This window comes from Bipolaris maydis, assembly GCF_028858645.1.
Source record: "Bipolaris maydis strain C4 unplaced genomic scaffold PSV08scaffold_5, whole genome shotgun sequence".
NCBI classification, from domain to species: domain Eukaryota; kingdom Fungi; phylum Ascomycota; class Dothideomycetes; order Pleosporales; family Pleosporaceae; genus Bipolaris; species Bipolaris maydis.
In genome coordinates, this window is record NW_027093861.1 from 1,958,819 (window position 1) to 1,971,590 (window position 12,772).

At 52.7% G+C, this 12,772-nt stretch overlaps 3 protein-coding genes across 3 annotated transcripts; 1 reads left to right on the top strand and 2 right to left on the bottom strand.

The window, feature by feature from the left end:
• Positions 1 to 360: 360 nt before the first annotated feature.
• Positions 361 to 2,151, bottom strand: PSV08DRAFT_290352 (S-adenosylmethionine decarboxylase). Its single transcript, XM_014226378.1, has one exon. The coding sequence runs from the start codon at positions 2,090 to 2,092 to the stop codon at positions 494 to 496; it is 1,599 nt and encodes a 532-aa protein (XP_014081853.1). The 5' UTR covers positions 2,093 to 2,151; the 3' UTR covers positions 361 to 493.
• A 555-nt stretch (positions 2,152 to 2,706) lies between these two features.
• PSV08DRAFT_350536 (high-temperature-induced dauer-formation protein-domain-containing protein) lies at positions 2,707 to 9,434 on the bottom strand (the record flags this gene model as incomplete). Its single annotated transcript, XM_014226376.2, has 13 exons — positions 2,707 to 2,829; positions 3,767 to 4,054; positions 4,116 to 4,725; positions 4,777 to 5,190; positions 5,302 to 5,438; positions 6,450 to 6,926; positions 6,975 to 7,486; positions 7,538 to 7,781; positions 7,829 to 8,182; positions 8,232 to 8,474; positions 8,522 to 8,619; positions 8,670 to 9,285; positions 9,339 to 9,434. The coding sequence occupies 13 exons, from the start codon at positions 9,432 to 9,434 to the stop codon at positions 2,707 to 2,709; spliced, it is 4,212 nt and encodes a 1,403-aa protein (XP_014081851.2).
• Positions 9,435 to 10,797: 1,363 nt separating this feature from the next.
• On the top strand, positions 10,798 to 12,678 carry PSV08DRAFT_290394 (P-loop containing nucleoside triphosphate hydrolase protein). The gene has a single exon (XM_014226375.2). The coding sequence runs from the start codon at positions 10,829 to 10,831 to the stop codon at positions 12,485 to 12,487; it is 1,659 nt and encodes a 552-aa protein (XP_014081850.2). The 5' UTR covers positions 10,798 to 10,828; the 3' UTR covers positions 12,488 to 12,678.
• Positions 12,679 to 12,772: the final 94 nt, after the last annotated feature.

Sequence of the window (12,772 nt, forward strand, 5' to 3'; positions counted from 1 at the left end):
ATTGAAAGAGTCAATTGCGTGACGCGAGTAGGGAAAGAGGGCGTGTATGATATACGTACTCTTAATATTGCATACACTGTATCTACCTACATAGTATAAATAATAAGAGTCGAGTAGATATGAAGATAGGAGGACAGGTGCCGGGGGAGGGGGAGGTAGTCAAGTGTAAGTCTCGGGGTTAAGACTATTGTTATGAGCTATAACTGTGGTCGAAAGCCAGTAGTATGCCGAGTTTCGAGTTTGGAACAACAGTCAAGGAAGATGCCGTGCACCGCGATTTATATTCATGCTAAAGTCTTGGTCAACAGTATATAATGCAATATAAGCTAGGCTGACTTTTCACAGGCGACATGGACAAAGTTGTTACAAAATGAGTGGAATTGGCTAGAATAAACAACAAAACGATTGCAAGACACTGTAATGACTGTCCCCCAAGATACATATCAATTTGTCCAGCTTTTCGGATATCAACACCCTACCTCAGCAACAGCACTTAAAACTCCTCTCCGAGCCTGGGCTTGCCGCCCTTCCAGTCATCCCTCTCGTAGTACCGGAAGACAAGATCGTATCCGTCCAAGTCATGGACGATACGATCAACGCGACGGTAGCCGGGAATCACCTCCATTCTCTTGCCCTTGTCGGCATTCTTCAAGGGCAGCTCATCGGCAGTAGGCTTGGCCTCGAAAAGAGTGACGCTGAACCTGCCAGGCTTGAAGATACCGACAACATGCTCGACAATGTCGGCAGTCTCGCGACCACTCTGACGAGCAGGCACGTTGGTCTCAAAGGAAGCATAAGAGCATTGAGGCTCAGGAGTGACGTGCACAGTAAAGTAGTGCGTAGCGTCAGAGCCCTTCTTGGAACCATTGGGAGCACCGCCAGGAGCAGGGACGACACCATTAGCAGAGAAACCGCATGGCGTGAACAGATAGGCATCGATACGGGCATCGGGATACTTGGTGGTAGGATAGACGTCGGCTAGACCGCAGTGTTCGGAAACGACCGTACCAAGCGTGTGGCCTTCGGTGGTCAGCTCCTCAGGGAAGGTAAGTTCCTCGTCCGAGTTGAAGCCAGAGTGGTCAGAAGATGTCTGCTCGAAAACGTCGAAGCCATCATCTGAGGTGTGGGTGTTCGCAGCTGAGTTAAGGACAGTAGAGCCACCCAGACTCTCGGTGTGGCCGTTCTCTTCCGAAATGGTACCCAGGGATTGGATGGCGTTTTTGCGAGCCTCACGGACTCTCTGGAGGTAGCGACCTTCCGCAACCGCACTTGCGTCCTCTAGATAGAACTGACGGGCGTTCTTCTCGTCGAGGTCGGTCATCAGAACCTCCAGCGTCTCATCCTCCTCCTCGTCGGTGGCCTGCTCGCGCAAGAGGCGCTGAGGGTGGCTCACAAATTTGGTCTCAGTGTCTGGCTCCGACCTCTCCTCGCCTGGGCTGGGAGGGGGAGTGAGGCTGGTGTCGGGGCCTGTGATGTAGAGATACCAGTGCTCACCGTTCATCTTGCCAATCATGTAGGCGCTGCCGCCCTTGAAGCGGTCGTCAAGGTAGCGGACTTCGTCACGCCAGCTGCGGTGAGGCCCGCGCTGCTGGTCGGGGTAGAGGAAGTTCTTCCTGCTGTAGAAAACGCGGTATGGCGTAGCAGCTGGAGCGACGCCCGACGCCTTGGGGGCGACATAGGGGAAACCGGCATTAGCAGCGATTTCCAGCATACGGGTCAAGCCCCAGAGAAGAGTCGTAGTGCCGCAGGTCTTGAGTACAACCTTGTGGGGGAAGACGAACATGCTCGACTCAGAGAGAAGATAGGCATCGACATGCTCAGATTCAATGACGGAGAGAACCTTGCAGTTGACCAGATCGAGCATGTCCTTCCATACTTCGGCCGACACCTTCTTCAAGCCGAGGGGGCCGGCCTGGCCAGGCAACTCAGTAGCAGATGGGCTGAACCATACTTCGAGGAGCTTCTCGGGACCTTCGAATGAGTTTGTGGAATCAAGGTCGATGGTGGCCTCCTTGTTGATGGTCAAGTGAGGGGTGCCAATGTGCGACGAAGGCGAGGCAGTGTAGTGCTGCGGGATCTCGGTAGCGACCATTTCTTTTTACTGTGCGACTGGCACGGGCTCGGAATTTATCTTGCTGGGAAGCGGTTTGCTGGTGTTGAATAGCGCAAACTGGAAGGGCAGGCTAGCTGTGAAGCTATGTGCAGCACAACCTCGCTCAGACAAGCAATGCGGTGCTCGCCTGAGAAGAATTGGCCCACGGGTCGTGAGGGTTAGGCGAGGCTGGCGTGTGCCAGCAGCAGTGGACGTGGAAGTGTAGGAGCGACCGTAGTCGATGTTAGGGAGGGCGCGCGTTGAGGGGGATAAACGAGGCCTTTCGCCGGGAAATGGTGGCAGCCGATGTGGTCCTCGCAATACCAGATTCCGATACCCTGGGCAAGTATCGGGTCCAGCAGACGAGGAGATCTGCTTCAGAGACTAAGAAAGGTGGATAGTGGGGTGGAAGTGGGTGGTGTAGTTGGTGTTATCGAGGCCTGTGGGCAGAGAGGTCAGCGCCGTGTCCGTAGGTGAATATTGTATTTACACAGAACTGTTTGTGGAGGAGGTACAACTCACTTCGCAGGCTTGGACAGAAAGCGTACCAGGTCCTCGCGACGCATAGAATAGCCGAAGCAGGCGACGACAGACGGGCTGCTGGCTACAAAGGCCTATGCAACAGCAGAAGCTGGAGAAAACAGCGCGTCTGCCAGCGTGACGACGGTGCTTTGATAGGGGCGTAGAGCACAGAGATCAAGCAGTGGGCGACCACAACGTTGGGCGCTGACGACCGACTGTGAGCAATCAGCCGCCAAACTTTTGCAATCAAAAGTGCGGGGAGGCGGGTGCGGGCGCAGATGGGAAAGAGAAAGAATAAAGCCGTGTGTGAGTAGGCAGAGGGAGAGGGAGAAGCAGGAATATACGTACAGCGGGCGGTATTGTGGAGTGGGCTGAGGAAGCGAATTTGTGCGTGGCAGCAGTTGTTGGGGCGACGTTGTGGAAGCTTTGGGCCTTCACGCGACAGGCATTTTTTGACGAGTGCGGTGTTTTTGCAGCGAGACGTCACCGCCCATTCCAAAGTGCAAGTGGCTGGAGCGTTCGCGCCAACCAGCCGCTTGGGGCCCGACGCTGCCTAAACTTAGCCAGGCGACGTCATCGTTTTCAGGTACACGGAGAGCGCTCGCTTTTCTGCTTTACCATCATTTCCTTACTCGATTTATCCCTCATCAATCCATCGAATTGCCATCTGCCCACCTCTCGCGCTCCCCATTACCACCGCCATCATCATCATCTCATCTCGGTTCGCAACAGACGTACTAGCCCAATCTCATGTCATGCCATGTCGCATGCAATAATGCAACAAAACCACCGTCCCCCAGAACATAACCATGCTAAATCCCCATCTCCCCACATCCCCATATCCCCTTGTCCACTATTCGACAAAACCGCCCACCGCCTCTGCTCGACTCTGCTCTGCTCCGCCGCGGTATGATCGGTATCGTCGGCTCCAGGATATGCCAGCCTCTTGTGCCGCAGTGCCACCGCCCTAAATGACCGGCATACTCCCGGCGACCAGGAACACGCATCCCTACACTTACAGACGCCATGTTACCGCTATGCCTTTTGCAGCCCCTCACAGCCTCCACGTTAGTCTTTTCCCAGCTATAGCAAACATACTGCAGCCATCATATACCTATAGCTTCAATCCACACCTCTTACTACCTCACCTACCCCTTCTGGTACTTTGAATATGATCCGTCCCTTCTCCACCATGCTGCTGAAACACTCCCGCAAATCAAGAACTAGCGTGTCGGGCGTCTCGAATCCTGGTAGCATTGCGGATCGTCCGTTGTGTCGCTTGACCCACGACATGTCCCAGAAGCTAGTCCCCCACATCAGAGGTGCAGACGAATTGCTATTGTGCGGAAGAAATGTCGATACTCCAAGTGGTGTCGGTACATAATTGGAGTACCATGGAGCCATTGTGTCCATGTATGCACGGCGCAGCCAGCGAAGCGCCTAAGATTGTTTATCAGCTGTCATGCGGAATTGGGGGCCGAATTAGATGATGCTCACTTACCGCTTCAGGTCCTGGCAGCCACTGCAACATTGTAAAATTTAGCACCTCGGTCGGACTCCATGTATATCTCTTGCCGTCGCTCTCCTCCTCTCTTGCAGTATAGTTTGGGGACTGTGGCATGAGCCCCGATGGTACTTGACCAACTTCGACTTGCTCCTCATCACTTTGCTGCATCTCCAGCTCAACCGGCGAAAGGAACGGGCTCCTCGGTCTGCCCGAAAATGGGCGTGGAGCAACATCTCGTGTATGTATGACATCCAAGAGTGCTGCAAGCAGTCCGACAGGCGAGTCACATAGTGAAAACGCCAGTGTCTGTGGCCGAAGTGAGTAGAGACGATGCAGTGCCGGTCCCAGCGGTTGACTACTACCCATCTCATTCTGCTTCCCCAAGTCCTCCCTCCGCTGTCCAGATTGTGGTTCGACATCGCTACCAACATACCCAAAGCTCAACAACGGCACCTTTGCCTGCGTCAACTCTGCAATCCGCCACTTGAAATACTGCAGCGGACTCCGTCTACATGTTGGCGCCTTGAACGCTGGATTGACTGTATGCACCGCAAGACAAGATTTCGGATACCGTATCGCCAGAACCCGACAAATGCTAAAACCCCTAATACAACGTCAATACTGACCCGTTATTCATCTGTGCATCAAAACTCACCACCCCATCCCATGCGCAACAAACTCGCTATACCCCAATCTCCCCATCAACTCCCAAAACACCTCAGCCGTGCCCTCCAGCCCAAACCCTTCCTGCATACTCGCATCGCTAAACCCAAAACCAGGTATACTCGGCGCCACAACATGGAATGCTTGGGGTATCGCACCACCCATATCAGGTACGTACTGCGGTTCTGTCAGCGCATTGATGATGCGTTGGACCTCTATGAATGATGAGGGCCACGTATGTGCCAGTAGCAGTGGAATAGCGCCCGGTCTCGTCGACCGCTTGTGTACAAAGTGCATGCGAAGAGATTGCGTTCCTGACGGTGACGTTGTACGGATTGTTGTGCGGAACTGGGGGAGGAGGGAATTGAAGCGGGATTCGGCGGCGCGCCAGTCGTAGGTTTCTAGCCTAAAAGTTGTGTTAGTCTATTTGAAGAAACAAAAAGCGGTTCTCGTCGTTGGAGGGGAAGAAGAGATGGAAGAAAAGAGAGATTAGATATTTGAAAAAAAAAGATAGTACCAGAAATCCAACAAAGGTTCAAGAACACGCTTCGGTGTACCATGCTCCCACATGCGCTCCTCAGGCAACTCCAACTCCCGTGGCAGACGTGTTAATTCGAGTTTCTTTCGAGTGAGTTCCAGGTACTTGGACGATACCTAATCCTCATGTATTAGCAACATGTGTAAAGGTAAACAAGAGAAGGGGGTTGTAGTACATGCATACTATACGTAGTGATCACTTCATCGCCATGTGCCACCGACCCCATCCTTTCCTCTCTCTGCCAGAAGATATAACCTTGGTATCGAAAATCGCCGAAAAAATGAATAAACGCTCCAACGTAAACAATGTTCGTAGTATTACTTAGCCTCAACCTCAAATGCAACACACACACCCCAGCCGTTCAAACCCAACAAACAAGATAATCACCAAAAAAGTAACACAAAAGCATGCACTAAAAAGACGGCGATTTTGTTTTGTTTTTTTCCCAAAAAAAGAAAGGCGGGACAAAAGAAGGGTCCATGTAAAGTACAAGGTGTATGCGTGCCATACTTACTACCCTATATCCCCTCCCCCCGACACACACACGTAGAGCAAAAGAGATCATCCCATCCCATCCCACCCCCCTTAAGCCCATCCTTCGTCATCCACACGGCACAAAACAAGCACACCAGCTTGCGCGTCTCCGCATCATGCGCCTTCAAGCCACCAAAGCAAAAAAAAAAAACAAGCCCCTTCCCCGCCGAGACGGTCTAGAAACCCCGACGAGGGATGAGGGGGGCGTTTGTGTGAATGTGGCAAACGGGAAACATAAAGAATAAACGATTAACATTACGGGACGGTGTGGCTGTGCGCAACGTAAAGAGTGATCGACAGACGAAATGTCAGGTTACGGAATAATAGGGCTTAGAGCATTAACGATAACAGCCATGAACAACACACCAATCATATGGTCAAATAGTCTAGTTGCTACTATGTCCCGAAACCCAGTTTACCTATGCATATGTAGACACTAGTGGCAAAAAGTACCTTATTCGCCGCCTCGTCCCGTCGGGTGTGACCTTGCAGAAAGCGTTTCCAAGTATGTATGCATGTACGCTTTAATTTTAAATAAACATGTCTAACAGGCTACTTTGATCAAAAAAATAACAAGGCAGCGAAGCTTATACGTCTCGAACGCTGGCTGCACCGGGATGACCGCTGCTCGAGGGAGAGCGTTGCGCGGCTTGAGCAGCCACGCCGCGCAGGTTGAGCGAGCCAATTCGCTGCACTAGATTACTGCCCACAGCATCTACAGCGCCTCGCGGTTGCAGGAGCGAAGGAGTGGTAGCTGCTGCTTCTTGCACCTTGAATAGCCGTATACTAGTGTTGTTCCATACCCCAGCCGTGCCCTTTGCTACAAGCATCTCCGCTGCGAAGACGAAACCCCATAGTAGCGACTCGTACCAACCAAGCGACAGCGGTGACCATTCGAACAGGTGTACCCTAATTGGCGACGGCTCAATGCCGCGCACTTCGGTCTCGCGAATGATCTTCAGAGCTTGTGCTGTATCATTCGAGTTTCCTGAAACGGGCAGTTTTGGCCCAAGCTCCGATATCAGCATGAGGATAGTATGCAGCGGCAACTCCGAAAGCCATCCTTCCAACTAAAGGCCATGTTAGCAAATGTGTATGGTTGAAATAAGATGACTTACCCATGGGACGGACGGCGTAAAGAACTCGTTGGAAGCCATTGCCGGCCCGGCTGCGCTGTGCAAGCTTGTTATGCTGTTTTGCCTTGAGAATGCTGGCTGGCCTACTGGTCGCTTGCCTCGTGCCTTTTCTGACATGCCCCTTAGCTGTAGAGGCACTGAATCGTCCACGGACGAGGCTATCGATGCGCTTCTTGAAGCGCCCGAGGGTGATTGTGGAGGAGATCTGATTGGTCCGGATGTGCGCGACGCATCTGCTTCCTCGTCCGAATCATCATCGTCGCCAATTGCAAAAGCGCTGTCTTCTTCCGGCACATTGCCCAAGGTGGGTGTTCGCGCGACTGTCGGGCTTCTTAGACTGTCTATAGAGTTTGTGCGTGTCATATCTTCTCCGCCCTCCTTCCGTAGTTGGTTCTGGCGCTCAAGTTCCTCTTGGCCACTTTCGAGTGTGAAATCTCGGAGCGCTTGGAACCGCTTCCGTGAACGCACAATCGCGTAGACGAGATTTGGGTTATCTGTTGCTAACTCAGTAACTGGCAAATGGTAACTGTACTGATTATACTTACGAGGATACTGGTGCTCTATGATGGCATTCAAGACCTCCAAGAGCGAGTGAAGAAGCGTGTGGTTGTTTTCGTTGGCAAGCAAGAAGCTGGGTGAGGACATGGATGCAAAGAGCTGCAATAGCTTTGAGCTGGTTGCACGCTCAAGATTCTGAACGTAGGCGGCAATGTTGTTGAGTATCGCAAGCAGCGCGGGATATATCGCATCAAGCTTGCCTTTGCTGGTGGTAAGAAGTTTATAGATTGACTGGTGTGGTTAGCAGATGTATGGTGATTGTTGGCTGGGCTACACACTGTAATGACATAGTCGGCATATGTGCCATGGAAGTTTGGTATCCGGATGCTGGCTGGAAGCGACTCTTGGCCTTCAAATGTCTTGTTGAGGCTCTTGCCAAACTGTGGCTCGACGCTCAGTGTCTGGAGCACGAAGATGCACATGCGCACAAGACCCTGCTTGGAGGGATCATTGCGCTGATCAATGGCATAGTACAAAACCAAGACAACAAAGTCGTGCGCTCTGTCAGTGTCGATGATGAAGGAGCGGAATCGCTTGTTGCATTGCAGCGCCTCCCAGAAGAGCATAATCATCTCCGGCGCCCATGTCAGCGACTTGTGACTGCCGGGGAGATAAGACGTGTTTGCTTGAAGCTAGCGAGTATTAGCCAGGGGATGTGTAGTTAATTTACGTGGTGCGTACCGGCTGGTTGAGGATTCTTGTCATGCCATCCACGAGAAACTGGAAATCTTGCGGACGATGCAAACGACCAAGGAAGTGACGGAAGAAATTCTTGGGCGCCGGGCCATTGCCAGGTTCAGGGATGGGGTATAGGACGAGTACCAACAGTAGCTGCAAACAGTATGTGACCAAAATCTGCCGCTGGTCCTTGAAGACGACATGGTCGTAGGGCACGCGCCATGTTGCGGGGTTGTACTTGAGTGTCTGTGGGGGATCAGCGGTTACACGAGGAAGCGACGAGGGACACGCACAGTATTGAGGAGCGAGCAGAGCACGGACAAGACGACCTGCTTGTCTGGACATGTGGCGATGTATGTGATTGCCTTGACGCCTTTTACGGGCAGCACGCCTGCAACTGGTTAGAATCGAATTGATGTGAGCGCGTGGGAAGTTGCATACCCGCCGACATGTACATGGACTTGCTGGCCAGGGTGAGGAGCAGGCGCAAGATCTCGGTCCTGTTGCTTTCAAACTCCTTTGTGGATGCGACGGGCGTGTTGCAGCCGACGCCGCTCTGCCAGATGGCATAGCTGACCTTGTTCTTGCCGGGGGCGACCTTGGGCAGGGTGAAGTCGGAGAAGAAGAGCAAGTCGATGAGGGTGTCGATAATCTCCTCGGCCAGCGGCTTGGCCTTTTCGAATTCGGGCTCCTTCTCTGTGGGCGTCTGTTCCGGGTCGGCCTCGTCGAAGATGACCTCGCTGCGCACGAGCTGGCCTCTGCGACTGCGTTTGCGACGCTCAGCCCAAAAGAACTGGTCCTCCCAGGTGTCGAGGTGGTCGGCTTCGTACAAAAAAGGCAACAGGCGGGTGAGGACACGGATGCAGTTGAGGGCATCGCGCTCCGGGGCGAGGTCAGGGTCTGGGAACGAGGGATGGTTGCGCAAGACAATGAGGCGCGAGGTGACTGCGAGCACCAGCGTCTCGAGGTTGGCTAGGTTGTTGTCGCGGGTGCGGCGAATGTCTGCAGGCGAGAAGAGGGAGAAGACATCCTCGGTCGATTCGGGCAGCTCCCAGAACTGGCGGCCATGGTCAGCAGAGGAGCAGGATATGAGTTCAGCAGACGGCATACACCGGTCCAGTAGACATCGTCGGCAGGGATCTGCTTGGGCTCAGACAGGCGGAAGATGCCCTGCTTGAAGGAGAGTTTGGAGTCGGATGCGCCCATTGGGAAGCATGCTACGTCTTCATGCGCTCATTCTGCGGGAGAGAGTGTCTATATGTGGGGGGTATGTGTATCTAAGGGTGTGGGCGAGTGTTTCGCTGTGTTGCATGTGTGTATTCTGGCCAGAAAGCAGCGCAGCCTCGCTGACAGGGACAAGGTGACGTCGGCCGCCCAGCTGCACACCCACCCGACCCAATCCACCCCCCGGCCATTCACATGTTTTCGCGTCTCGGCGCGTCTTGTTCTTCTGCAGGACACACATACACACGGTGAATTCATACATGTTGTCCGTCTCGCAGACACTTGTCATGTGCACATATCCGCACTTGTACCACCGTCCTCACTAGTAAAGTCACTGGGCTCTGGGCTCTGGGCTCTGCTGCAGGGACGGTGCCTTACATAATCACTGCACTGCCCTGCTCTGCCTATGGTACATCATATCGCCGACTGCTGCCTGCGCATCCCATCCATTCTTATTCCACTCCCGTCCGCCCGTCCTTCCCTTCCTCCTTCCTTGTCCTCGCCCGTTCCCACCCTCACCCCCGCGTCCTCGTCTCCAGCCGTCCATCTGCAAATCCCCACGCCCGGCGCGCGCCCTTGCCACCCGCACTCCGCCATAGAACAGTGGGCACTCCGCCACCATGCCGCCAAAACGAAAGCTTGCGCAGACGGCTGCCGATGCTGAGGCCGAGGATGGCTGGGACGACAACGACGAGGGCCCCATGAGCGACCAAGAGACGTTCGATCAGCTCAAGGAGGAGTTCGATGTCAAAGCCATGACGAAGCGCGCGCGCGCTGGCCGTGTCCGCGATGCCGCAGCTGATCTTTTCAGAAAGTCGGACCAGTGGAGTGCGCCTCTCAAGTCGGACCACTACAACCGTCCGCTATGGGTCAACGATGCAGGCGGAATCATCCTCGAGTCCTTCCACCCTCTCTTCGATGAGGCCCAGGACTTTTTGATCAACATCGCCGAGCCGCAGTCGCGTGTCTCCAAGATGCATGAATACCAGCTCACAACCCACAGTCTGTTCGCTGCCGTCAGTGTTGGTCACTCTAAGCAAGAGATCATCGAGAAGCTTGACCGCTACTCCAAAACTGCCTTGTCTGAAGCAATCATCCAGTTTGTTGAAAAGTCCACGTCCGCTTTCGGTAAGGCCAAGATTGTGTTGAAAAAGACGCTGTCCTACATAGAAAGCGAGGATCCTGCTATCCTGCAGAAACTACTCCGCGACCCCGTCGTCGCAGAGTGCAGGGCTGATACGACTGATGGCCTCATCAAAGAAGCTGCACCCAAGATTGGCCAGATGGCGATCCCAGGTACCAAGCTAGCCGCTGGTGCAAACAACATGGCACAACAGCAACAGCCGGAAGCTGCTCAGAATCCTGCTCCAAGCGATATGATTGCTACATTGCGCGAGGACGACGACGATGACGAGGTCGCCCAAGTCCACTCGTTCCAAATTAAGAGTGAGGAGCGTGAAAAGGTCGTGAAACGTTGCCGGGCCATTGGTCTACCACTGACTGAAGAGTACGACTTCAACAATGATGATACCAATCCAAACTTGGAAATCGATCTCAAGCCGCACGCCCAGATTCGTTACTATCAGGAGAAGGCTCTTAGTAAGATGTTTTCAAACTCTCGTGCCCGTTCAGGAATCATAGTGCTGCCATGTGGCGCAGGTAAGACCCTAGTCGGCATCACAGCTGCCTGTGGTGTGAAGAAATCCGTCATTGTCCTGTGCACAAGTGCCATGTCCGTTGTTCAGTGGCGTGCCGAATTCATCAAGTGGTCAAACATCAATCCAGAAGACGTAGCCGTCTTTACGGCAGACAACAAGACCCGCTTTCCTCGTCAGGCTGGTATCATCATCAGTACCTACTCCATGATTAGTAATGCCAGGAAGCGTTCGCACGATGCGGAGAAGGTCATGCAATTCATTCGTGGGCAGGAATGGGGACTGCTGATAGCTGATGAAGTACACGTGGTGCCTGCCAACATTTTTAAAAAGGTCACCTATGAGATTGCATCACACGCAAAACTCGGCTTGACCGCCACTCTTCTTCGAGAAGATGACAAGATTGACGATCTTAACTTCCTCATTGGCCCCAAGCTTTACGAGGCCAACTGGCAAGAATTGTCGGAACAAGGACATATCGCCAAAGTGCAGTGTGCAGAAGTTTGGTGTCAAATGACGCCTGAATTCTACACTGAATGGCTCAAGCCTTCGTCGCTGCAAAAGCGTGCATTGCTTTCAATTATGAACCCAAAGAAATTTCAAGCTTGCCAGTTCCTCATCAACTACCACGAATCACGAGGCGACAAGATCATCGTCTTCTCAGACAATGTGTACGCCCTGGAGAAGTACTCGCGTAAGCTTGGAAAAGCCTACATTTACGGCGCAACTCCACAACAAGAACGTCTTCGCATTTTGGAGAACTTTCAACACAACGAGCTTGTCAACACTATTTTCCTTTCCAAGATTGGCGACACCAGCTTAGACCTTCCAGAAGCGACATGTCTGATTCAAATCTCGTCACATTACGGTTCACGTCGTCAAGAGGCGCAGCGACTAGGCAGAATTCTGCGAGCCAAGAGGAGGAACGACGAGGGCTTCAACGCCTTCTTCTACTCACTAGTATCCAAGGACACGGATGAAATGTACTACTCATCCAAGCGACAAGCCTTCCTTGTTGATCAAGGATATGCCTTCAAGGTCATCACCCGTCTTGAAGGACTCGAAAACTTCTCACAGCTGGCCTTCGCGACACCACAAGAGCGGCGAGAGCTACTCATGGATGTCCTGCTTGCCCGTGAAGAGGATGCTAAGGAGGAAAGAATTGAAGGCGATGCGTTTGGCACAAAGTACGCTTCGAACAAGGGCAACAAGAAGAAGTTTGGAGTGCGGAGAGCGGCTGGCACACTTTCTGAATTGTCCGGCGGACAGACTATGGCGTACATGGAGGTCAACAAGAGCAGGAACAAGGAGCTCAAGGGAACAAAAGGTGTCCAGAATGCTTTTATGAGGAAGTTGGCGAGGTCGGGGGCCAAGAAGTAAGGCTATTTACCTCTCCCATCCTTATGTCTATCGGGTTTTGTTTGTTGTTGTGACTTTGTGGTTAGGAGCAAACTATAGAGAAGTGAAGTCGAGTGGCTTTACCAGCAGAATGTTCAATAATTTCAACCCTTTTGAAATTGACAATCTCTGAGCTGTGTGACATAGACCCCGTTGATCAAGCTAGTTCATATCCCGATCCTTTCGCAACTTGGTCAAAGATTTCATCTCAAATTCACTCCAACTCAACTATGTTTGTTGCCCATGTACAAAACATATCACAAGCTG

Excerpts from the sequence above, each read along its gene's own strand:
- PSV08DRAFT_290352 (XM_014226378.1), bottom strand. The coding sequence starts at position 2,092 with ATGGTCGCTACCGAGATCCCGCAGCACTACACTGCCTCGCCTTCGTCG.
- PSV08DRAFT_290394 (XM_014226375.2), top strand. The coding sequence starts at position 10,829 with ATGATTGCTACATTGCGCGAGGACGACGACGATGACGAGGTCGCCCAA.